At 49.0% G+C, this 25,202-nt stretch overlaps 1 protein-coding gene across 1 annotated transcript; it reads left to right on the top strand.

Annotated features, from left to right (window-relative positions):
* Window positions 1-8,136: 8,136 nt before the first annotated feature.
* Window positions 8,137-24,879, top strand: LOC148659617 (E3 ubiquitin-protein ligase TRIM39-like). The gene is made up of 8 exons (XM_088633849.1): window positions 8,137-8,811; window positions 11,395-11,490; window positions 11,635-11,868; window positions 11,990-12,149; window positions 12,471-12,530; window positions 18,582-18,614; window positions 20,393-20,419; window positions 24,036-24,879. The coding sequence occupies exons 1-8, from the start codon at window positions 8,221-8,223 to the stop codon at window positions 24,581-24,583; spliced, it is 1,749 nt and encodes a 582-aa protein (XP_088489975.1). The 5' UTR covers window positions 8,137-8,220; the 3' UTR covers window positions 24,584-24,879.
* Window positions 24,880-25,202: the final 323 nt, after the last annotated feature.

The raw sequence follows: 25,202 nt of genomic DNA, 5'->3' as shown, positions 1-25,202 counted from the left end.
CCTCGGAACACGCTTCGCCACAACACTCCCAGCCTCGTTTGTCGTGAGCGTGAGGGGTGAGGAAGAGTGTGAACATCCACCTCTTTTCAGCCTGTACTACAGTGACTGTTCGCTCCTCTGCCTGCCCTGCTCAGCAGCAGTGTCAACGGACAATTCAAGGGCGTTACTTGACTTTGACATTAGTGCCACAATCGCAGAGCCTCTAGCTCATTTCACACTTCCTGTTTACTCCCTTGTCTCTGTAAACAAGGTAAAATCGCTTCTGAAGAGGAACGTGGTCAGTCACAGCGAAGTGTTGTGTAGAGAGAGAAACCGAAACACGTTTGATGGGCTTTAACGCTCCTTCAGGTGTGCAGTTCACAGCTGATAAAAGGAAGAAGAGCTGTTACCTGTAGAAATTCCTTAACTTCCTTGATGTGTCCTCAAAGACAAACTGCAGGCAGCAAAGATAAAAAGACCATTACCTTTTCTGACCGCCCTGTCTTTCTCACACCCGAAGATGCTCCACAGCCGAAACATTCTGTTTTCTCTCTTCTCCTTTCAGCCTGGAACAAACCTCTTAGATCTGCTGAAGCCCGTGTAGCTGGTACAGGAGATCTGCTGAAGCCCGTGTAGCCAGTAAAGGAGATCTGCTGAAGCCCGTGTTGCCGGTACAGGTGATCTGCTGAAGGAGCTGCAGCTGGGCTGTTGAGAGGTGGGAGCTGTTAGACGGCTGCTAAGAATGTGAAGAATTGCACCCCTCCCCCCCACACAGTGACGTTCCAGTTCACCCAGAGAGTGAAACACACGTCCCCTTGCACTCCTCAGCCCGTCCCACAAACCCGTCTTCCTCGCCGGGCAGCGTGTCCTTCCCACCCTCGAGATCCGGAGCGGGCGCCGGTCCTGCCTCTTCCCGCTTGTCCGCTGTGTCCCTCAGGGTTGGAAAACGCCCCCTGGCCCCTGGGAGCCCCCCGGCTGCTGGTCACGGGGGGAGAAAGTTCGGAGCATCGATCAAGCCGGTGTCCAGAGCTTGTACGGTCATGCTCATTACTGTACCACCCTGATTAGTTAGTTCCACCTCCATCTTTTCATCTACGAGCTGTGGGATTACCAGGCAGTCGTCAGGACCCCCTTGCCACTGCGCGACACGAAAGTACGGTTTCTGAAAACGCCCCTCAATGCATTTACACGCCAAATCCTCGAAACACGCTTCGCCACAACACTCCCAGCCTCGTTTGTCGTGAGCGTGAGGGGTGAGGAAGAGTGTGAACATCCACCTCTCCTGTTTACTCCACCTCTGTTTACTCCACCTCTCCTGTTTACTCCCTTGTCTCTGTCAACAAGGTAAAATCGCTTCTGAAGAAGAACGTGGTCAGTCACAGAGAAGTGTTGTGTAGAGAGAGAGAGAAACACAACTCCGAATGTGGAGATCTGTGTGAAACCCAGCGCCTTTCCCACCGCGGGGGAGAGGTTACCCACAGATCTGTGCGAGAGGCTGCTCTCCGATCTGCCTGGTGGCGTCTTCCCCGCGCGCACGGATCAAGGACTCGAGTGCCCCCCCCCCCCGTCACGACCCGCCCACGAGCACGCAAGCGCCCCGCCATGCCCACGAGCTCCAGTCACGCTGAACGACCCCCGCACCCTGTTCACACCCCCCTCTCTCTCTCCCTGAGCTCTGAAACCAGTTACTCGTCTCTGAAACCAGTTACTCTTCTCTTCTATCGGCTGGATTACCTTTCGGCTGCCGACTCCTCGCCCTCGTTTCAGAGCCCGGCTGCTCCTCTCGCTCTTGGCCCCACACTGTTCTGGGACCCAGTCGATCTCCCGCCCAGACTCCACCGGGGTGAGCCCCGCACCGGGTCCCGCCTCCTGACCCCACCTCCCCCGATCGAGAGACGAGTTTTCTTCGACACGGGCGGGAGCGTCGTCCGGGGTGCGCGTCCCCGTTTCCTGCGCGTCCGTGTGTGAGATTGTGGGGGTCTCCACAGGCGGCCTGTCGCTCAGGTGCGCGTCAGGGGTGTCGATGAGGGCGTTACACCGCCGGCACAGCTTCTCTTCACTACGTGTGATGATTTGCGAGGTTATAAACCCCCCATTTCTCACAGCGACCGACACCCGCCGCCACCTTCTGAACGAGACCCGACCCGAGACCTCTCGCACAGGGCGGTTCTGAACGTCTGCCTCCGCGCCGCAACACGCGGGACCGACACACGTTTGACGGGCTTTAACGCCGGCGTGCGCGGCGCTGCCGTGGCGATCCGCGGCGTGGCCGTGACTGCGAAGATCCGCGGATCGATGACAACAGCTCGACTGTTTAAAAAGATGAGCCATGACCTTCCCGCAGTAGAACAAACAGTGGTTTAGATTCTGACGGCGGGGGACCTGGCGTGAAATATTTCCACTCGCCCCGCTTCACGGCACAGAATTTGAACGAGCGCCTCTGAGGGCTTTTTATTAAAGAAAAAAGCTGCAGCGTCTGACAAGCTCGTCTCCCGATCCTCTGAGCGACCCGACTCGCTGCGTGTCGGCTCAGCCCCCTGTCGCCACAGCCAGTGTCCAAAAGGCTACGCACACGACCTGGCGAAACACAGAGGACCGTCGACAAGGTGCGCTTTTTCCCCGCTCAGTGACCCTGCTGTACAACAGGGATCAAGACCTCCTGCCGTCACCGTTCCGGACCGCCCGTCAGAGATCCGGCCAACGAACCCACTCGCGGGAGCCGGAGGAGTGACCCTGCAGGAGATCTGCACCGCCAAACAAGCCCACGTCCGCAGGGGAAGCCAGTGACCCCCCAAACCAGGGAGAGAGGAACCGAAGCCAAGCTGTGATCCTGAAGCCGTGGTCGAAGGAGAGAACCAAGAGTCCGTAACCACAAAGCAGCAGAGAGGAATAAGGCATTTTTTATTAATATACAAAAATAACAAGTCACAACAAAAAAATCAATCCCGTTGCAGAGCGCAGTCCATCCTTATCCTAAACCAAAAAGGGTTTTCCCCCGCTCCTCAGCAGCACGGTAGCCCCACTTGCTGTACTCGTATGTACTGTAGCGCAACGGGGTTCAGGCGGGTGCCCTTGCCGCATCGGGTCGGCCCTTGTTGGTGAGGCGGTGCAGCGGGGCAGCGATGCTGGCAAAGTCCCGGACGAACCTCCGGTAGGAACCCCAGAGAGCTGCCAGCCCCTCACTGCAGCGACCTTACCTGGGTCTGTAGCCATCCCTCGCGGTCCAACGACATGACCCAGGAAGGTCACCTCCCGCCGCAGGAGCTCGCACTTGCGGGGGTTGAGCCTCAGGCCAGCACGGCGGATGCAGGCCAGCACCGCCTGGAGGTTCGTCAAGGCCTGGTCGAAACTCCGTGCATGAACCAGCAGATCGTCCTGATACAGCACACACTGGTTCCGCGGGACCGATGCCAGCACCCTCTCCATCAGCCTCTCGAACGTCGCCGGGGCATTGCACGGGTCAAAGGGCATGACAGTAAACTGCCAGAGGCCCTGGCCGATGGAAAAGGCCGTCTTCAGGCGAGCATCGGGAGCGAGCGGTACCTGCCAGTAGCCGCAGCGGGGGTCCAGGGAGCTGAACCAGGTCGACCCGGTGATGTAGTCCAGGGCGTCATCTATCCTCGGCAGGGGGTAGGAATCTTTCCGGGTGACCTCGTTCAGCTTGCGGTAGTTGACGCAGAACCTCCACGAGCCGTCTTTTTTTTTTGACTAGTACAGCTGGCGCCCGCCTGAGCCCCTGTTGCATTACATTGGTGTCAGCAGTGGGATGGGATAGCCCTTCGCCGGGGACGGCGAGTTAAGTGGGGGAGAGTGTAACGCATACGGCCATCAGGGTGTGTAAGAGCCGGCTTACCAGAGCGGTGACGTCGCCGCCCTTCCCTGTGATAGCAGGACTACAGCTACTGGGCTGTAAAAAGATCTCTCTTTGGCTCACCGGGCTGGGTCCTTGTTGAGTGATGCGGGAGTCCCGGGTTTGAGCCCCTGATGGTGGGGGGCCGACCTGATGCGACAGGGGCGCCCGCCTGACCCCCGAAGTGTTACAGTACTCATGGAGGTGGTGGCCGAGAGGAGAATGCTGACCAAGCTCACAGCCATCATGAACGACGCCTCTCCTCCGCTTCATGGGACTGTTACTGGGCAGCGGAGCACCTTTAGCACCAGACTGCTCCAGCTGCGGTGTTCAAGGGAACGTTTCCGCAGGTCTCTCCTCCCGGCGGCTGTCAGGGTGTATAACGCTGCCCCAGGCGAGGACTGTCAGCCCTTCATCTGCTCGTCTATGGACAGCATGGTGCTCCATTGGACTTTTTGGACACTCAGTCTGTATAAAGCTATGCACATTGCACATATGTTATTGTTTTTATAGCGACTATGATCAGCACATTTTGCACACACCTATGTATTTATTCATTTTTATTTATTTAGTGTTCTTTTGTTTTATAACTACTCCGATGTCTGTTTTTGCTTGTCTTGGGCTGGCCTGCTGTAACACATCAATGTCCCTACGGGATCAATAAAGTCTCCTCTATCTATCTATCTATCTCGGCCGCCTGCGCGATTCACCCCTCCCACGGCCGCTGGGACGAGGAACTAGGCGTAGCGCGACACAGCGGCTCACACCGAGGACCGGCACTGAGCGGGGAGGGAGGGGGAACCGTGCTGGAGGACCAGGCGGGCCGGGGGTGTGGTGGGGGAGACGCGCTCTGAGACGCGGTCTCGCTGGACTCGGGCTTCTGCCTCTTCCGCTGCCGTGCCTGCCCGTCGGGGGGGTGTCGTCTGTGAGGACCCCTGTGCGGCTCTGTAAGAGGGCCGAGGTGTGGCTGGAAGTATCGGCGGCGTTTCAATTCCCCGGGTCGCCGTCTGGGCGAGAACAGCGGGTTATTAAACCGGCCGGAAGACAAACGCAGCTGAACGAAATCGCTCGGCGACAGCTCGGCGGATGATCTCCGGGCGGCCCCATGCGCAGCGTCCATCGCCTGTACCTGCGGGTCAATCTGTCCTCAGATCCAGACTGAAGACCCATGACTGCAGCCTAGTCTACTCACAGCTGACATCATAGCCTGTACCTACGAGTCAATCTGTCCTCAGATTCAGACTGAAGACCTACTACTGCAGCCTAGTCTACTCACAGCTGACATCATAGCCTGTACCTGCGGGTCAATCTGTCCTCAGATCCAGACTGAAGACCCATGACTGCAGCCTAGTCTACTCACAGCTGACATCATAGCCTGTACCTGCGAGTCAATCTGTCCTCAGATCCAGACTGAAGACCCATGACTGCAGCCTAGTCTACTCTCAGCTGACATCATAGCCTGTACCTGCGAGTCAATCTGTCCTCAGATCCAGACTGAAGACCCATGACTGCAGCCTAGTCTACTCACAGCTGACATCATAGCCTGTACCTGCGAGTCAATCTGTCCTCAGATCCAGACTGAAGACCCATGACTGCAGCTTCGCCTCCTCACACCTGACATCATAGCCTGCTGCAGCCATGGCTGCTGGTGCTGCTGTACAGGCCATTGTATGTCTCTGTGTTGGCCCACCAGGCAGATACATCTGTTCTGACCAGACTATCCTATTCTCCTCCCCACGTCTGGATGGCACCCAGGCTGGGCACCATCTGAGCTGGATGCTGCATCACTGCCATGGATCCAAGAGGGACATCGTGGATATAGCTGTCGTTTAGGAGGATTTACTGGTCCACAGAGATCTGCATGGAGTACTGACACACAGAAGACATGATGGCTGGATTAATACCCTCATTCATTTCTTTCTTTTTTAATTCTATAATGTTAGCATGCCCAGAGGGTTTGGGCAGCCAGTTGACCTTGGACCCCCAGAGGATTTTTTCTCTCCTTACTGAGGGGTTTGTGGTTCCTCTCCTCCGTTGTCTCCTGGTCTTTTCTGTTCTGTGTTCACGCATGTAGGGTCACTTGCTATGTTAAGCACCTGGGGGCAACCTTGTTGTGAAAGGCACTGTATAAAAATACCTTGAAATGAATGGAATATTCTGTCAAGATGAACAACACGAGTGCTTGTGCCTAGTGCTCTGCTGCTCTAAAATGATAGATTATACGGTTGCATCGCCACCGCTGCCGCCGCCAACCTGATTCTCTCAAAGTTATTGCTCTCAGGCTCTACTGCAGCACCCCTGAGCGTCACACGATGAAGCAGTGCGGACGTCATCTCTGTTTAATTTCGTTTAAACTCGTCTGGATCATTCTGAATTGATTTCGTCATGTGTACCTGTTCTTTCTATCTCGATATGTTAGATGTACTCTGGTTTGGATTGTATTTCTTTTGTTACCGTTTATGCAGAAAGTTTAGAAAAAGAACATTAACGGTGGTGGTGGCGAGGGCGCAGACCCCCCTGAACCCCGAAAGCGCTATGTTATTATATGGCTCTGCGGCTCAGGACCTGCTCCTCCTTCAGGTGTGAAGTTCACAGCTGATAAAAGGAAGAGGAGCTGTTACCTGTAGAAATTCCTTAACTTCCTTCATGTTGTCCTCAAAGACAAACTGCGGGCAGCACAGATAAAAAGACCATTACCTTTGCTGACTGCCCTGTCTTTCTCACACCTGAAGATGCTCCACAGCCGGGGCTGGAGGGAAACAGGGGTGTTCGGGGGAGGTGTGTCCGAGGCAAACTGTCCAAGGGAGTCCGAGGTGAATCCATGAGTGTAGCAATAGTCCAAGACCGGGTGATCCATCCTGACAGACGAACAGAGTTACAAGCCGGAGCGGGATCTGGCGGAGGGTCGGGGGAATAAAAGGGGGTCACGGGGCCAGACGCTCCCTCATCCCGGACCCAGAAGATCAGGACACCGTGATGAAGCCTGTGCCGCTGAGTCGCTCCTGGACTTCCGGGTGTCCATCTTCCACAGCTGAGCCCAGACTGGCAGGAACGCCTGGCTTGTATAGCAGGGGGGGCAGGAACCGGAGGCAGGTGCAGGAGATCAACACTAAACTAGGAAGGGCTGGAGCCTCCTTAAGAGGAGGGGCTTACGAGCGTGACAGGTGTTTGTATTAAAGATTCCATTGCTTGTAGTTCTCTTCCTAAAAGAGGGAACTTGCTTGTGTTTTAGGATGCCTTTGTTGTAAAAGACTTGAGGACAAAATTCTGGCTTTTCTCAGGAGTACAGCCCTGAGAATCTCAGCTGCAGGAGGGACTTACTGTATCCAGACTTCTCAGAGGTGTTGACAAGAAAGTGGGTTTCCATCACAGCACTGGAGTACTGCTTTACACAAACAGTGGTGGGAGTGTGAAACAGGTTCCACAACCCCTTAGAGTAACATGAGATGAGATGGTCAGACTAATGAGTTTCTAGTAATTATCAGACACGCGGGGTGTTGTCAGTCCCTGTGGACGGAAGGAGAGCTGCTGCACACAGAGATCAGGGGCTCGCTGTTGCTCTGGGTGGATGGAGATCACAATCACACTCACATCACACTGCCCTGTCCATCTGCTCCTCTAGCGTCTCTCGGGGGAGAGCTGGGCTCGTGACTCTCTGCAGCGCTCCGCAGGTCTGTGCGGTTCACAGGGGGGTCACTGCGCAGGTGAAGCACGAAGCCCTGGACGTACCCTGCTGGCCCACACGCTGCAGGGCAGAGCCAGACAGCAGGCTGGGCTCACTGGCCTGGAGAGAGAGACACAGCAGGCTGGACTGCTCGCAGTAAGAGCTCACACCCGGACAGTGAAATCCTCTGCACCATGTGGAGCTGTGACAACCCTCTGTCACAACACAGCTGGAGGAGATCCTGGAGCCAAATAACTCCCAACGATTAAACAGCTGGATGGGCCAGCTGGCCTCCTCTTGTCTGTCACCATCATGCTCTGATCTTCTCATGCTGTGTGAGCGAGTTAGTATTTTATTGTTTTGATTATTGGGAACACAAACAATTGGATTGACTTCACCTGAGCAGCTACTGACATCGATGTTTATTAAAAAAGCTTCTTTCTGTCTGGCTGAGTCCAAAATGACACAGAAAGTCACTTCTCTTACAACCCCAGACCTTCCCCAAACAACAACCACCAAAGCCGTTTCATAACTGCAGTTCTAAACCACTCCCCCTGACAACCCTAATCACACCCCTAACAACCACATCCCCTAATAATCACACCCCTGCAGCTCTGTGCAGATCCAGGAAGTGAAACTCAGAGATCAATTCTGTTTCACTAGAAACAGCCTCACTGCAGCTCCTTCTCTACTGCTCCTCTCTGTGCAGTTTCTACTTGTCAGAAAAATGGCAGAAGGCAGTATTTCAGTTTCTCAGGACCAGTTCAGCTGCTCAGTGTGTCTGGATTTGCTGAAGGATCCAGTGGCTCTGCTCTGTGGACACAGTTACTGTATGGGCTGTATTAAGAACTGCTGGGATCAGGAAGATCAGACTGGGATCTACAGCTGCCCCCAGTGCAGACAGACCTTCACCCCAAGACCTGATCTTCACAGAAACACCATCCTGGCTGAAGTGGTGGAGAAACTGAAGGAGACAGGGCTCAGTGGTCCTCCTCCTGCTCACAGTCCTGCTGGCCCTGGAGATGTGCTGTGTAATGTCTGCACTGGGAGACAGAGGGGAGCTGTGAAATCCTGTCTGGTGTGTCTGGCCTCTTACTGTCAGACTCACCTCAATCTACACAATGAGCTCCACCCTGGACACAGACAGGAGCTGGCTGATGCCACAGGACAACTGCAGGAGAAGATCTGCTCCACTCATGACAAACTGCTGGAGTTCTATTGCCGTACTGATGAGAAGTGTGTTTGTTATCTTTGTGTAATGGATGAACACAGAGGCCATGATACTGTCTCAGCTGCAGCAGGAAGGACTAAGAAACAGGTGAGGACTTTGTGTCTGTTCATAAAGTGTCTAGTACATATGTAAAAAGGATATTTAGGATATTTGGGGGCTTTAAGTGATCTCTGGACTGTATTTACTGTATCTGTAATGCTGGATCTCCACTGTTGAGTCCTGCTCATGTACTCAGCTGTGATCCACACTGGTTGTGTCTCTGAAGTGTCTCCTGTTCTTCTGTCTGTTGCTCATTATCTCCTCCTCCTCTCCTTCACTGTTTCCCTCTTTACTGTCCTCATGTAGCACCGTACAACTTCACAGCATACTCAACACCTCTAGAACAGACTGCACCCTCATTAATGCACAGCATACTCAACACCTCTAGAACAGACTGCACCCTCATTAATGCACAGCATACTCAACACCTCTAGAACAGACTGCACCCTCATTAATGCACAACACACTCAACACCTCTAGAACAGATTGCACACTCATTAATGCACAACACACTCAACACCTCTAGAACAGATTGCACCCTCATTAATGCACAACACACTCAACCCCTCTAGAGGAGTCTGCACCCTCATTAATGAGGTTTTGCTTTAATTTCAGCACAATAGTATTATTATTTATAATAATAAACTCTATTTTTATATGATAGACTTAAAATGGCTTCTGAAAGCACTTTACCGAACACAAAAGGTAGAAGGTAGAAGGGGGTTTTGGAAAACAGTATAAAAGCCAAGAAGCAGAAACAGACCCAGTTAAATTAAAACCCTTCTGAAACAGAAGATTGTGAGTCTGGATTTGAAAGAGCTCAGGGAAGGTGACTCTATGATACCCATAAAGATGAAAGAGTTGACCAGCTTTTCAGCAACAATTAGATATAACATAGGACGCAGCCTGGCAGTATTTCTGAGGTGGAAGAATGATGTTTTGATAATTTATTGAATATGTCATCCTGGATCAGATATCACCCCCAAGTTCTTCAATTGTGACTGTGACTCCAGTACAGTGTCATCCACAGATAAGGATACTGCACTGGTGTGCCAAGAAGCATGACTTCTGTCTTGTCGCAGTTTAAATGAAGGAAATTGAGAGTCGTCCATGTGTTTATGTCAGAGAAGCAATTAGAGCAGAGACATGTCAGTGTCAGTTTAGTATGGATATACTGTACTGTAGATTTGAGTATCATCAGAACTCATACATGCTGAAGGGTAGGGCGCAGTGTCAACCCCTGAGGAAGACCAGACTTAATGAGTCCAATTTCAGAGCTACAATCACCAAGATAGACAAAGTGAAAGTGATCAGTGAGGTAAGACTGGAACCATTGAAGAGCAGTGTCAGAAACTCCAAACACAGTCTCAAGACAAGAAAGTGAGAGGTCATGGCTGACAGTGTCGAAAGCAGCACTGATAATGAGGACAGAATGAGGACAGAAAGAGAACGAGAATCAGAAGCTGTTAGAAGATCGTTAGTGACTTTGACCAGGGCACTTTCTGTGCTGTGAGGTTGTCTGAAACCATATTGGAGTTCAAAGAGGATTATATACCTGAAATCTAACAGCACACTGTAAACTTTCTGCATGAAAAGGTAATGAAAGGGTATTAAAGTTGGAGAGAGGGTGAAAGTTGTTCAGGCTGTCCAGAGCCATGATTCTCTTTCTCACACAGGGGTAACAGCAGCAGTTGTGAAGCCACTGGTACCACATCAGTGCTCAAGGATTCATTTCTTATACTGAGGACTATGGGGCAGAAAGCAGAGAAACAGGATTGAAATAAAGTGCTGGGAAGGGGATCTAATAGGCAGGTGGTGGATCTCAGACACATAAACCACTTAACTGTGGTATAATACCTTCACCTGCTTTATTAAATACAAGACTCACGCTGGGCTCTGCTGGAGTCAATCTGACACAGAACATGTTTCCTTTTCTCCTCTGAAATGATCTGAATTTTCCCAGAAGCAGACAGGATGTGAGATGTGGTCGGACACAGGGTCTGCCTGGTCCAGAACCTCATCCAGCGGTCAAGCACGTCAGCCACAGGGTCTCCTCTGACCACTCAGAGAAACTAGTGGCAACAAGGCTCATCAGCACTGCTGTAGTCCTCTGTTTTGAGATGCCGAGAGCAGTCAGGACACTAGTGTATATTGAGATGAATGAAATCTGAAATCTCTAGATTATGAAGGAACAAGTAATAGGTTTATTCTTCTTCAGGTGTGAGAAGGCTCCAGGGCCGAAACGTTGTGTTTTCTTTCTTTTTTTTTTCAGTATGGAATAAACCTATTGCTTGTTCCTTTGCAGCCTACGCATGCTGACGCAGCTCCCCACCTGAACTATCTCTAGATGGTGTTTTATATATCATTTGAAACACAATTATCTTCTTTTTACATTTCACCTCACATACAGATGTGCAGACCCAGGTGTCAGGTGTCTGCTGCGCTGCACACGCTGCCGGTGTAGATTAGACATGAAACAGGAGCATGTCAGACAGGACCAGGAAACACATCTCGTGTGGATAAGACATCAGGGATACAGAGTGTGGATTTCCCAGGGTGACTCTAAGGGGTGTCTCTGTGATGTGATTCTCTTACAGCAGAAATGTCCTGAGTGTCTCTGTTTCTCCACAGAAGCAGCTGGGGGAGACACAGACACAAACCCAGCAGAGACTCCAGGAGAGAGAGAAGGAGCTGCAGGAGCTGAGACAGGCTGTGGATTCACTCAGAGTGGGTATTCACCAAATGAGTGGACACACAGACACACATTGCACAGCTGGACACTGGACAGTACCCTTTGGAAACAGAGCATACAGCATAATGTAGTTTGAGTGTTTTCCTGTGTTATAATCCACTGTGTGTCTCCTCCCTCAGAGCTCTGCAGGCACAGCAGTACAGGACACTGACAGGATCTTTATTGAGCTGATCCGCTCCATTGAGAGAACACGCTCTGAGGTCACACAGCTGATCAGAGCTCAAGAGAGGGCTGCAGTGAGTCAGGCTGAAGGACTTCTAGAGCAACTGGAGAAGGAAATCGCTGAGCTGAAAAGGAGAGACTCTGAGCTGAACCAGCTCTCACACACAGAGGATCACATCCATTTCCTCCAGGTAACATCACTGCTCTGTGACTCTGCAGTACAGAAGGGTGTCTCTCACACAGAGCTGCTCCTGGCTTCTCCCCAGGAATGTGTGCTGTGTTTGATTGGAAACTCTCAATTTTCTGCTGCAGAATTTCCAGTCTGTATGTGTCCCCCCTGGAGCTGGAGACTCACCCAGTGTCCCTGTCAGTCCACACTTCTCTCCTGAGGCAGTGAGGAGAGCTGTCTCTGGACTGAAAGAGCGACTGGAGGATCTCTGCAAGAAGGAATCAATAAAGATTTCCATAACAGGTTAGTAGAGAAACACACTCATGTCTTTCTGGACAGCTTATATATTTTCTGTTTTTCTCTTATATTGTCAATGGATTTTTTGTGCAGTGACTGTATTTATCAGAGCAGCTTATCAGTCAATGATTCAAATTCTAGGTGAAATGTCTTAAAATCTCCAGTCTCACAAATCTTTATGACAGTAAGTGTGTTGTTATATTGTGCTGTATATAGTTTAACAGGAACGTTTTAATAGGGGCTACAGTCCCAGTCCAGTAGAACATGTTATTCCTGTTACTCTGTTACTGCAGCCCTGATGAGACATTTCTCTGTGTGTCTCCCCAGTGACTGAAGTCTACAGTCTGCTGACTCCAGAGCCCGGGTCCAGAGCAGAGCTTTTACACTGTGAGTCTGTTTTCACAACAGTTCCCCTCTGAAATATACCTGGAGCTCAAACACACAGCAGGAACAGTGATACAGAAACTGATACACACTCTGACACACACACTGATTCACACTCTGATACATGCTGATACACGTCTGAATTCAGAAAATCAAGCTTGCAGACAGTCACTCTGTGTGGATCAGAGACACACTGTGTCAAACACACAGATGGACACAGAAGTTCCAGTGGGTGTAGTTTATTTAAGAAAATGCACTTTATTACAACAATGTGCAGTCCACAGTGCTTACAGAGAATACAATTCTGACAACAACTCTTCTACAGAATTTAAATCGTCTCAAAAAGAGTGATTGTCCATTATCAATCATTCTATTTTGCAAGTCGTCAGTGAGGCTGGTTCACACAATAAGAGCCCCTCCAAGCCTCCTGGGTGTTATCACTGGCTACAGTCCTGGCTCTGAAACTGTGATTGTCCATTTTTCAACAGGAGTACCAAGGAACAGTTTTTCTGGGATTTCTTCAGCCCTCAGTACTGTCCAGTGCTCTTTTGCTCTGATGAAACAGTTCAGCAGTTCAGGAGTTGTATAGAAACCAATGCTCTCAGGCAGCGGACGTGGGGCGACCTGGTGCTAGGCGGGTCTCAGGACATCCGAACATCAATCCTGAGCCAAGGGGAATAAGAGACCCGGAAATATATATCCCCAGAGAGAGAGACACCGGAAGGACAGCAAAGCACAGGAAACTAGGGACAGGACAGAGTAGGAGCTCCCTCTGGCTGCAGAGGCCATGACAGTACCCCCTCCCCTTCATGGGCGGCTCCTGACGCCCATACAAATAAGCGAGCTGCACAGCACTGGGGGGAGGTAAAACCTCATTTAACTGAAAGGAAACCTCCGGGAGTCCACGGCTGAGAGCTACCCCCTCCTCCAGGGTAGAAACCTTTATTGGGTAGCGGAAGGGGGGGCTGGGGTAGTGCTCCAGAGACATAAAACTAAAAAAAGACAAGTAAACAAGCACAAACAACGACAGAAATAAACCTGGGAGACCAGGGTAACAAACCACAATAAACAGATAGGAACCAAGAGTTCTACAACACAGGGGACAGGGGGACCAGAGAGAAGGGGAAACCAGGAAGTGAAAAAAGCAAAACACCAGGCAGAAACAAACAAAAGGACAAAAACCCAGGAAAATTACAGCAGACTGGGCAATAGGCACATTCAACATTCTATCACTGATATCGGAGTGGACAACCTGAGGAAAGCCAGGCACACGGCCTGCTCACAGGCACAGGAGTCGGAAAAAGAACCTCGCGATTAGAATAGGAGAGCTGAGAGAAAAAAAAAGCCCAGAGGAAAAAAACTGTGGAAAAACAAAAAAGCGCCGCTCTCAGGGTCAGTAGGAGGCTCAGCATTCTGTCACAGATGTCGGAAGGGACAAATCGTGGAGAGGCAGGAGAGTGAAAAAGACCCTATGCGTAGTGGTGGAACAGGGGTTAGCCTGGGCTCAGCTGTTCAGGAGTCGTATAGAAACCAATGTCCTCAGGCAGCAGACGTGGGGCGACCTGGTGCTGGGCGGGTCTCAGGACATCCGAACGTCAATGATGAGCGAAGGGGAATGAGAGACCTGGACATATACTGTATATCCCCAGAGACAGAGACACCGGAAGGACAGCAAAGCACAAGGAACTGGGGACAGGACAGAGTAGGAGCACCCTTTGGCTGCAGAGGGCATGACACCTCTCTGGTCACCAGCTCTGGTGCACAGTCATCCAGCTGAGGGCCTTCAGCTTGGTGTCTAGTCCTCTGGGTTGAGTCTTTACCCAGGTCTCCCATGGGATCGTCAGCCCCTCCCCGGTGACCTGTAGGATCATCTGTCTCTCCCTGGTGACTAGTTCCTCCTTTCTCTTCCTTGTATAGTGACTTTTGTTGGTACAGAGCTCTGGCTGTCTCATGGCCTCATACCTCCTAGTAGGTCTTCGGTCAGTTTTCTGCTTTAGGACTAGTGTTTGACACCAGATCAGATGCTTCATTGGGAGGGAGAACCACAGCCTGACAAAGTACTGAGAATTGTGACTGATGGGGTCCAGCCCCTAGTGACAGAGGTTGCAGAAGAAGATGCAGTGGAGTTTCAGAGGGAAATTCGGCACATCTCTCCCCCTTCCTCACTGTCTGGCACATCTGGTTCCTTGTGATGTACTCGTACCTGTTCCACCATCCCTTGCAGCGCTTGTCTGAGTCTGGCTGACAGAGGGTACACCACGACCAGGTCAGCTAAAGCCAGCAGGGTGTCTGCCTTCAGCACCCTCACTTTCCCCATGAGAGTCAGCGTGCGAGTCTTCCACAGGCCCAGTTACACGTTGACCTTGACGGTCCTCTCTGTCCAGTTTATGTTCTTGTTGTCCTGGCTCTGGAATGAAACCACCAGTATCATTAGGGGCTCCATGCAAAGCTTGAGACCTTCTGGCGGCATGTTCCTGTCCCTCCAGGGTCCAAAGAGCTTGCCCTTGCTCCTTCAGTTTTTTAGCCTCAAGTCTGAGGCTCTGCAGTTCTTCTCCCTAACCTGCAGCCCACTCTGCAACCCCCTGTCTGAAATCAGGAACAGCGTCATGTGTACTGGGAGATCTTGAGGACTTCCCCTGTGCCTCTGCCTACAGCTCTGTAATGAGAACATAGAGAAGAGGTGAAAGAGGACACCCTTGTCCTACTCCAGATTCCTGGGGGATTAAATCCCAAAGATGTCTGTTCATGTTGACCCTACTGCTTACTTCAGAGTACAGTATCTCTGTCCAGCAGCTGAAACCTTCTCAGAATCTGAAGTGCTCCAGCCCTCTGAACAGATAGCTGTGGTTTACAGTGTCGAAGGCTTTCTCCTGGTCCAGGATCACCACCATCTTGGGCACGTTCTGGTCCTCGGCCCAGGTGATGGCATCTCTGGTGAGCTGGAGGTTCCAGCTGACTTATCACCCTCCCACCCCACATATCTGGTCGCTGTTGGTGATGTGGGGCAGGGCGGTCCTCAGTCTAATGGCCAGTAGCTTGGACACGATCTTGATGTCCATGCAGAGCATCTTTTGACCCCCTCCTGAAGTGCTGAGAGATGACACCTTCCCTCATCCTGTGTCCAAGCTTTTTGCTGATGGAACAGCTCTTGTTCCACCTCCACCAGGTCTGCCACTGGGGTGTCCCAGAAGCAGGTGTAGAATTCCTTGGGAAGTCCGTCTTGCCACAGCCCTTTGCCGTTCTCCATCTGTCAGAATGTGTCAGAGTCTGAGACCCTGGATTTGTGAATAACTGGAATATTCAGGAGCAGAGTGTAACGAACAGTTCTTTCCGGACCCTATGCGGACGACACAGTCCGACGGAGTGGGGGAACACTAGGGAAACGTCATGCAGGAATACGGGGCAGAAGACAGGGGGGCGTGTCCAAGGTGCGCTGGGAGGTGTGGCCGAGGCGAACAATCCGAGAGAGTAGTCCTTTGGGAATATCCAAAACACAAGGGTAAATCCAAAACCAGAAGATCCATCAGAAGAAGGGATTAAAAACCACGAAGGCCGGGTCGGAACCGGCGGACGGGGAACAGGAACGGGAACGGGAACGGGAACAGAGGTTAAAACCTTAACGGGACCAGGCGCTTCCTGATCCCGGACTCGCACGATATGGAAATCAGATGCAGAGCCCGGAAGAGCGTCAGCGCCTGGCTTTTAAGGTGGGCAGGGAATGGGAAACAGGTGCAGAGAATGAAGTCTTACGTGAAAGGGCTGGAGCACCCTTAAGGAGGGGGAACTAATATCATGACAAGAGCCAGTCTCACAATAATGATGGTATGATGACAGTGCTCTTCCCCTGCAGCTTCACAGACACACAGCCTCTTGTGAGAGGCAGCAGTGGGACTCTGGTACAGGGGCTCCTCTGGGGCCTGTAGGCCTCTCTCTTGTCTGAGAAATGGCTGCTTCTCTTCACATGTCAACCAGGCTGATGGGTCAGCAGGAAGAAAGAGTCAAGACTTGATCTGTCTGAACAAACAGAGCGATAGGAAAACCCAACATCATTTGTTCTTGATATCCTGCCAAAATAAGAATGTCTTAGGTTATTGTTGGTCAGTCACTAAATCTTTAAGCACAAAAACCTCAAACGCTTTTAGACTACAGTCTGCAGAAATCAAATACACTTGAATTGGGAATTACACAGTAAAATGCAGGAGAGGTATAAGTTGAAGGGGGAAGAAACAGTATTTCTGTGTATTTTGCGCAGATGAATGTGAAGAGATAGGGGAATGACAGACAAAAAGAAAAAGAATTCAGGACGACACACAACCCGTTACACAGTTTGTTCATTGCTGGCTTGCTGTTTACTGGGACCAACAGTAACAGGAAGCCAACAGCAGGTATAAGTCATCGTAAATGTATTCTGTTCAGTGTTGAAAGAGTGAGCAAACACTCTGTACAGGACATGTTTCTGCAGTTTCACATCAAGAAGAACAGATGTTTGGAAAGCTGTGTCAATTCTACTTGTCACAGAAATGGTAAAAATGACACACGTTTAAGATCAAGATCTCTTTATTTGCCATATACAATCTCTTGCATTAGGAATTCATCTTTTCACATACAGGACCCCAGCTTGCTCTCCATGAGACACAGACACACAGACAGAGAGAAGCTTGGGGTCACAGTACAGCCTGTTTTCCTCAGAGCAGCTCAGACATGTCAGAGTCAGGTGCTCATGGTTAGTTTAAGAGGGGTATTTACTGGGACTGTAGGGCTCCTCTTACTGGCCAGGGGTAATAAGTTTGGCGTCTTTCTCTTCAGCCCAGCTGGTGTTCTCACATGGTCCTGGTCATTAAGAGACCAAGTGGTGTGTTTCACTAAGAATGACACTGGAGTGTCAATATTATTTCACTAGTCCCACCAGAGTGAGTGTGAGAGAGGTTTAAAAAGAAAGGGGAGCAAAAACCTGTTTAAAAACACAATGGAAGAGATTCTATTAAAAAATGAACAAGGAAACGGAATACTGGAAGTAACAAATGAGGTTTAATTCTACTGCATGAAGACTTCAAAGGAGAAATGTTGCATATTTTTCTGTCTTACATTACTTTGCAGCATAGAATTAGCTTCTTCTTTTTCTTTTGCAACCTGCAACAGCTTATACAGCTCTCCCACTCTACACAAATAAGTAGAAGATTATGTTTGAAATATTTGACATATTTCCCACACCATAAACCTATTCACTTTCCTTAAAGGACATTTTTCTCTTCATAAATAATAGCTTGCATCTTGTTTTACATTCAGGTTTTTCTGAAATATTCTGTGTTTGGGATAGCAGATATTTTAATGTATTAAAATTAGGTACAATTACCATTTTTTGTAAGATACTATATATCATTTATTTATATTCTACACATGTGTACGATGGATGAGGTTGTCTGAGATGTCTTGAAGAATGCATGAGCCATACACAAAAACACAGGAGCGCACTGTCTGTGTGTCAGTCTTCCTGGATCAGGCCTGGTGTGGAGATGTGCTCACCATCGAGTGTAACTGGTCATCTCTCACTGTCCAGCTGATGTCCAGAGATCAGGCAGTGTGACCAGTGAGCAGGACATCACTGTATCTCAGGCAGTGATACTGGTCACTGTGGGGACTGGTCACTCAGGCTGTGTGAGAATTGCCAACACTTTCACTCATCTGACTGAACAAGGAACAGTTTTCAGTATCAATGATTGGTCTTTAAATTTGAAATATTCCTCACTGTTGTTAACAGCAGACTGTGTTTATTTCTTATGTCTCTCAATGGCTCAAGCACTAGACTCCAGGGTGTCCTGTGATGTGTCTGTGTGTCTTATTGCCTTGTGCTGCTCAGTCTTATTGAGTGAGACTCCAGTCTTACAGCCACTGCTGCTCACACTCACTGACACTCTGATCCACACTGCAGTGGAGACTGGGGATCCTGAAATGAACTGAACTGACTGAAGACTGTAGGATAAACTCTGCTATAATAACAGGTAAGAAGCAATAAAGGTCTTTAATACAATAAAGATCTACTCTCTCTTTCTGTAGATGCTGTGAAGCGAGCTCCTATCCCTAAATCACGTATGTACACTGTGTAAAACTCTGCTATCTGACAGCACTGACTGTACTGACATCTTATTACCAGTGTGTGTCTGTGATTAACAGTGTCTGTATCTCTGTGGTCCAGTGTGTGTCTGTGATTAACAGTGTCTGTCTCTGTGGTCCAGTGTGTGACTGTGATTCACAGTGTCTGTATCTCTGTGCTCCAGTGTGTGTCTGTGATTAACAGTGTCTGTATCTCTGTGCTCCAGTGTGTCTGTGATTAACAGTGTCTGTATCTCTGTGTTCCAGTGTGTGTCTGTGATTAACAGTGTCTGTATCTCTGTGTTCCAGTGTGTGAATGTGCTTAACAGTGTCTGTATCTCTGTGTTCCAGTGTGTGTCTGTGATTAACAGTGTCTGTATCTCTGTACTACAGTGTGTGACTGTGATTAACAGTGTCTGTATCTCTGTGTTCCTCTGTGTGACTGTGATTAACTGTTTCTGTATCTCTGTGTTCCAGTGTGTGGCTGTGATTAACAGTGTCTGTATCTCTGTGTTCCAGTGTGTGTCTGTGATTAACAGTGTCTGTATCTCTGTGTTCCAGTGTGTGAATGTGCTTAACAGTGTCTGTATCTCTGTGTTCCAGTGTGTGTCTGTGATTAACAGTGTCTGTATCTCTGTACTACAGTGTGTGACTGTGATTAACAGTGTCTGTATCTCTGTGTTCCTCTGTGTGACTGTGATTAACTGTTTCTGTATCTCTGTGTTCCAGTGTGTGGCTGTGATTAACAGTGTCTGTATCTCTGTGTTCCAGTGTGTGACTGTGATTAACAGTGTCTGTATCTCTGTGTTCCAGTGTGTGTCTGTGATTAACAGTGTCTGTATCTCTGTGTTCCAGTGTGAGACTGTGATTCACAGTGTCTGTATCTCTGTGGTCCAGTGTGTGACTGTGATTCACAGTGTCTGTATCTCTGTGTTCCTCTGTGTGACTGTGATTAACTGTTTCTGTATCTCTGTGTTCCAGTGTGTGGCTGTGATTAACAGTGTCTGTATCTCTGTGTTCCAGTGTGTGACTGTGATTAACAGTGTCTGTATCTCTGTGTTCCAGTGTGTGACTGTGATTAACAGTGTCTGTATCTCTGTGTTCCAGTGTGTGTCTGTGATTAACAGTGTCTGTATCTCTGTGTTCCAGTGTGAGACTGTGATTCACAGTGTCTGTATCTCTGTGGTCCAGTGTGTGACTGTGATTCACAGTGTCTGTATCTCTGTGCTCCAGTGTGTGACTGTGATTAACAGTGTCTGTATCTCTGTGTTCCAGTGTGTGGCTGATTAACAGTGTCTGTATCTCTCTGTTGAAGTGTGTGACTGTGAATAACAGTGTCTGTATCTCTGTGCTCCAGTGTGTGTCTGTGATTAACAGTGTCTGTATCTCTGTGTTCCAGTGTGTGGCTGTGATTAACAGTGTCTGTATCTCTGTGTTCCAGTGTGTGTCTGTGATTAACAGTGTCTGTATCTCTGTACTCCAGTGTGTGACTGTGATTAACAGTGTCTGTATCTCTGTGTTCCAGTGTGTGGCTGATTAACAGTGTCTGTATCTCTCTGTTGAAGTGTGTGACTGTGAATAACAGTGTCTGTATCTCTGTGCTCCAGTGTGTGTCTGTGATTAACAGTGTCTGTATCTCTGTGTTCCAGTGTGTGACTGTGATTAACAGTGTCTGTATCTCTGTGTTCCAGTGTGTGACTGTGATTAACAGTGTCTGTATCTCTGTGCTCCAGTGTGTGTCTGTGATTAACAGTGTCTGTATCTCTGTGTTTCAGAATGGCAGTGGATCTGCAGTGCTGCAGGTAGGTCTGTCTCCTCTTGATGACACAGGGGCTGTTTTAAGCCCTCATGTCAGAGGTTATTGAATACACTCTCAGACGATCTCTTTAGTGTTAATTGGTTGTTCCTGTTAGGTAAATAGAAGATGTATTTCAGTGTCATGTCTGTAATGTAGTACATGAAATCCTATTGGGATCCTTAAGAGATCTTCATCTAGTGGCCAGCAGAAAGTTCTTCCAGAGGGGCTGAAGGTGTTCCAAAACTCGTTCTACCCAAAGGCCATGTCCTGTGAGCTCTGCTCACTCCTTTGTCAGTGTCACTCCTTCGTGAGGGTCTTCAGGCTGAATTTTGCAGAGCCTGTGACCCTGGATTTTGAGAATAAATGTGAAATATCAGTGTAAGATAGGGCTGCTTGGGCAATAGGATCCTATGCAGGACTCAAGACAAGAGAATGACACTAAGCAGATATGCTAGGCAAAAACGAAAACCAGGAGGCAGGTGAGTAGGTCGGCACACAGAGAGACAAGCAGGAAGCAACAATCCAAAAAACACTAGGCAAAATCGAATCCAGGAAGCAGGCGAGAAGATCAAAAACGAGGAAGCAGCAATCCAGATCACAAGGCGAAACCGAAAACGAGAGGCAGACTAGGAGATCGAAAACCGGAGAGAAGCAAAAGGTAACCGCGCACTAGGGAGCTCGAAGAGAATCCACAATAGTGAGCGGGGAAGTGAGGAAAAAGGAGAACTAAAATAGAGACGGGAGAGAAAGGTGATTGGCGTTACTTGCGGCGTGAGCTTGTTTTACAGGGTGTGCGCGTGGGAATGTGAGAAGGAAGAGCGGCGCGAGTGGAATCAGCGTAACAATCAGGAGGAATCAGGAGCAGAGCCAGGAACAGTCAGCTGTCCAAATCCTAGGGTACATGACCGTGCAGTGTATAAAAGGGGAGTGAAGGCAGGTCTGGTCAGGCTTGTCTGAAGGCACAAGAGAAGCACTATTTCTCTTAAAGGGCTTTAAAGCTGTTGCTAAATCCTTGGAAGTAGGGTGAGGTTTTTTTTTGCAATATAAGGATTATTTTTGTGTTTTTCTCCATGGTAAGGATTGTTTTTCTTTTTGTACAGTTTGTGGCCTTTTTCATCTTGTTTGGTGTTTCTTCCCTCTTTTGCATCGCTTTTCCAGGAAAACTGTAGCTACACTTTGTCTTTTTCCCACTGTGCTGCGCTAGGAAATCAGACCCTTCCCACTGCGCTCCCTGAGGCTGTGATTGATCTGGAGAATAAACCTGAGAGCTGTGAGCTCTACTGAGACAGGCTGCAGTGATGGGGGTTCAGTAAGAGACTCAGTGGAGTGTTTGTCTCAGAATAGATCAGTCATTTCAACATCAGATCATTAATCTCTACTGTCAGTAGAGATTGGGGGTTTTACCTCAGATTTGGGTGTTTCTTTACAGGGCAGGGGGAGTAAATTTAGCTTCTGTGTTTCCATATCAGACAGGTCTTTATCTCCTTAGTGTGACACAGTGACTGTGTGTCTAAGAATCTATGTGTGAAAAAAACTACTATAACAGATGGGGATATGTAATTTGAATTGAGGGACTATTCCTAGGCCAAGAGTAATACAATAAATAATGTATTTCCTGCCAAAATAAGAAGTTCAGTTACTCATGCCAGCACTGTGAAAGGAAGGAGCAGTAGAGTTTTGAGTTGAGAATTGCCCTCCTCTCAGGACAGGGGGTAATTAATTCCCCAGTGGTGTGTTTCACTAAAAATGACACTGGAGTGTCAATATTATTTCACTAGTCCCACCAGAGTGAGTGTGTACTGGGGTGTTTGCCTGCGATATTGGGGACCTTGTTGCAAACAGGAGTGATCTAGAGGGTGTCTGTGTTTCCAGACTGATAGACTCTCCTGTGGAGTAAGTCAGTGTTTGACACTGTCCTGTTCTACACAGAATAAGTGTGAAATATCAGTGGAAGATGTTGTCATGATGGCTTCAGAGTTGCAGTGTCCAGAAGAGGGCGACCTCTCTCATCACTGAAATAAAGGCGCTCTGAGCCCAGAAATGAATTCAGGTATTAACAATAATTGCTTACACTTATATAGCGCTTTACAGGTAATGGGGACTCCCCTCCACCACCACCAGTGTGTAGCCCCACCTGGATGATGCGACTGCAGCCATAGTGCGCCAGAACACTCCCCACAAATGAGCTCTCAGTGGGGAGGAGAGCAGAGTGATGAGGCCAGTTCAGAGAGGGGGGTTATTAGGAGGCCATGATGGGTATAAGCCAGGGGGAAATTTGGCCAGGACACCAGGGTTACACCTCTACTCTTTTCAAGAAACACCCTGGGATTTTTAATGACCACACAGGACCTAGGTTTTACGTCTCATCCACAGGACAGCGCCTGTTTACAGTATCATGTCCCCATCGCTATACTGGGGAATTAGGACCCACTTAGACTGCAGGGTGAGCACCCCCTGTTGGCCCCACTCACACCTCTTCCAGCAGCAGCCTTAGTTTTTTCCAGGAGGTCTCCCATCCAGGTACTGACCAGGCTCACACCTGCTGAGCTGCAGTGGGCTGCCAGTTGTGAGTTGCAGAGTGATATGGCTGCTGGTGTTTTTATAAATTCATGTAGGTGACTGTGTCAGCCTTTCTAGGCTCCAGGAGTCAAAAAATAAGAGCTGATAAGAATATCTTTGATCTTCACTAGATTGACAGGCAGACAGGTAAAGGGGAGTATTTACTTAGTATTAAGTATTAAGAGTTTACCCTGAAGTATTAAGTATGAGGAGAGTATTAAGTCAGTATTCATTAGTCATGCGAATAAAGCTTCTTGAATCGATTAAAACCCCCATTCGCTCTGGGCATGTATTAGCCCCGCCCCCGTCTGTCAGTGGTCAGAGCTCACTGATTGACAGCTGGTTTGCCCTATCAGAGAGGCGGACAGTGAGTGTGAGCAGTCTGAAGTCAGTATGAGCGCCTCTGTTTCTCTCGTCTTTCTCTCTGGGTTTCTGGATGTGTTATTTCTGCTTTAAATTGAACACTTTTGATATTTCTTCGCATTTTCAAAGTAAGTGGGAAGGCTTTATTATATTTCAGTAAGACTTTTCTTTTGCCATTATATTTTTTTCTGTAAAAACGAGCATTACGCAGTCTTTGAATTCAGCACTTTTTTATTCTGCGTCGTCAGGAAAATGGTCTCAGAGAAGATGAACGAGCTGCTGAACTGGGATTTGAAATAAACCGGTTTAACAGACAGGCTGTCCAGTTTCTTACAGTATACAGGTCGTTGTGGTGGGTTGTGAAGTGTTTGAAAGCGAGTGGTCGGGCTGTAGTTTCTCCTGCAGTCCGGTCGGTCCTGTGTTTATTAATAATGTCGTTTAAAAAAATAAAGTTTCATCGCTGTGAAAACAAGTGTTTGATGTTTGTATTTAGAGGATATTGGGATCACTCCCATGTGTAACACTAGTGAAACAGTGAAGAAGATGTCGTTTCTCTGGAAGGGAAGAGCAGTCATTAGTAATTGACTGGTGTTTCTCTCTCGGTGTGTTTGGGGACAAAGACATTTCACAGTCTGATGGAGTTGAGTTGGACTGTGATCGGCAGGAGCCTGTTGTGATGTTTGTGTTTTATTCCCCAGCTGCTGTGACTCTGGACCCTGATACAGCTCACTGTGGGCTCAGCCTGTCTGAGGATGGGAAGAGAGTGAGACTGGGACAGAGGAAGAGTCTCTCTGACAATCCTCACAGGTTTGATCTCTGGCCCTGTGTCGTGAGCAGGGAGGCCTTCACCTCAGGGAGACACAACTGGGAGGTGGAGGTGAACAACAGCTGGAGAATAGGAGTGACCAGAGAGTCTGCAGAGAGGAAAGGGGGGTTCAGCTTCTCTCCCCAGCAGGGTTACTGGTGTCTGTACTCTTACCAGTCTGATTTCTTTGCTCTCACTGCCCCTCTGACCCCTCTCCCCCTCAGTCTGCAGCCCAGGAAGCTGGGGGTGTGTGTGGATATTGAGGAGAGGAAGGTCTCCTTTTACACAGTGGAGTCCAGAGCTCATGTCTACACTTTCACTGACATGGTCTTCCCTCAGGGTGAGAAGATCTATCCTGTCTTCTATACTGGGGATTCAGATAAAGACCTTGAGCTGCTGCCTGCTGTCAGTGTGGAGATTAAACCCGTCACTGACTCATGAACACAGGCAGACTCTCTCCCAGCTCTCTGTCCACTGCTCACACTGGGAGACTGGTTTACTGACGGGCAGTGAGGTGAGGTCAGAAATATAGTAGTAATTGTAGAAATGATGATGTTGTGTCGTGTTTAATTTTTTTTTATTTACTATAACACATTTAAACGGGGAAAAATAGCATGTACGAGAGAGGGCGAGATAACTCACTACCAGCCAGCTGTACTCCTGACTTGTAAATATCTCTGGAAACCCTGCTGTGTTTTTCTTCTAATTTTTGAGAAAATAAACTTTTAAAAATGAAATCCCGTGTGAGTCTCTCCTGCGCGCGCCGGTGCCTGTGAAGCTGCCAGATCGGGGAGGGACCCGGTGACGTCACCACAGCCTGGAGGAATAGGGACTGTGACGCAGACAGGAAGTGGCTCAGGGTGGTTGTGGGAGTTGTAGTTTATCACCAGCGCTGTGTCTGTGAGCAGCTCCAGCCAGTCTAATACCCGGCTCCCTTTAATACAGGGATACATGACTATATTCGGTATTTTATGTTCGTTTGGGGTTTATTTTTACTGTTGTGGTTTGTGAGAGACGTTTTATTTGATCTCTGATCGTGATCCAGGGAAAAGTGGATGCT

The sequence above is a fragment of the Lepisosteus platostomus genome, chromosome 6, assembly GCF_059453375.1.
Source record: "Lepisosteus platostomus isolate fLepPlt1 chromosome 6, fLepPlt1.hap1, whole genome shotgun sequence".
NCBI classification, from domain to species: Eukaryota; Metazoa; Chordata; class Actinopteri; order Semionotiformes; family Lepisosteidae; genus Lepisosteus; species Lepisosteus platostomus.
This window is presented reverse-complemented; position numbering and strand designations above follow the sequence as displayed.

What these genes read in the sequence shown, in the direction of transcription:
- LOC148659617 (XM_088633849.1), top strand. Translation starts at nt 8,221, where the DNA reads ATGGCAGAAGGCAGTATTTCAGTTTCTCAGGACCAGTTCAGCTGCTCA. An exon ending in AATAAAGATTTCCATAACAG is followed by an intron (nt 12,150 to 12,470) that starts GTTAGTAGAGAA and finishes GTGTCTCCCCAG; the next exon opens with TGACTGAAGTCTACAGTCTG. An exon ending in AGCTCCTATCCCTAAATCAC is followed by an intron (nt 18,615 to 20,392) that starts GTATGTACACTG and finishes TCTGTGTTTCAG; the next exon opens with AATGGCAGTGGATCTGCAGT.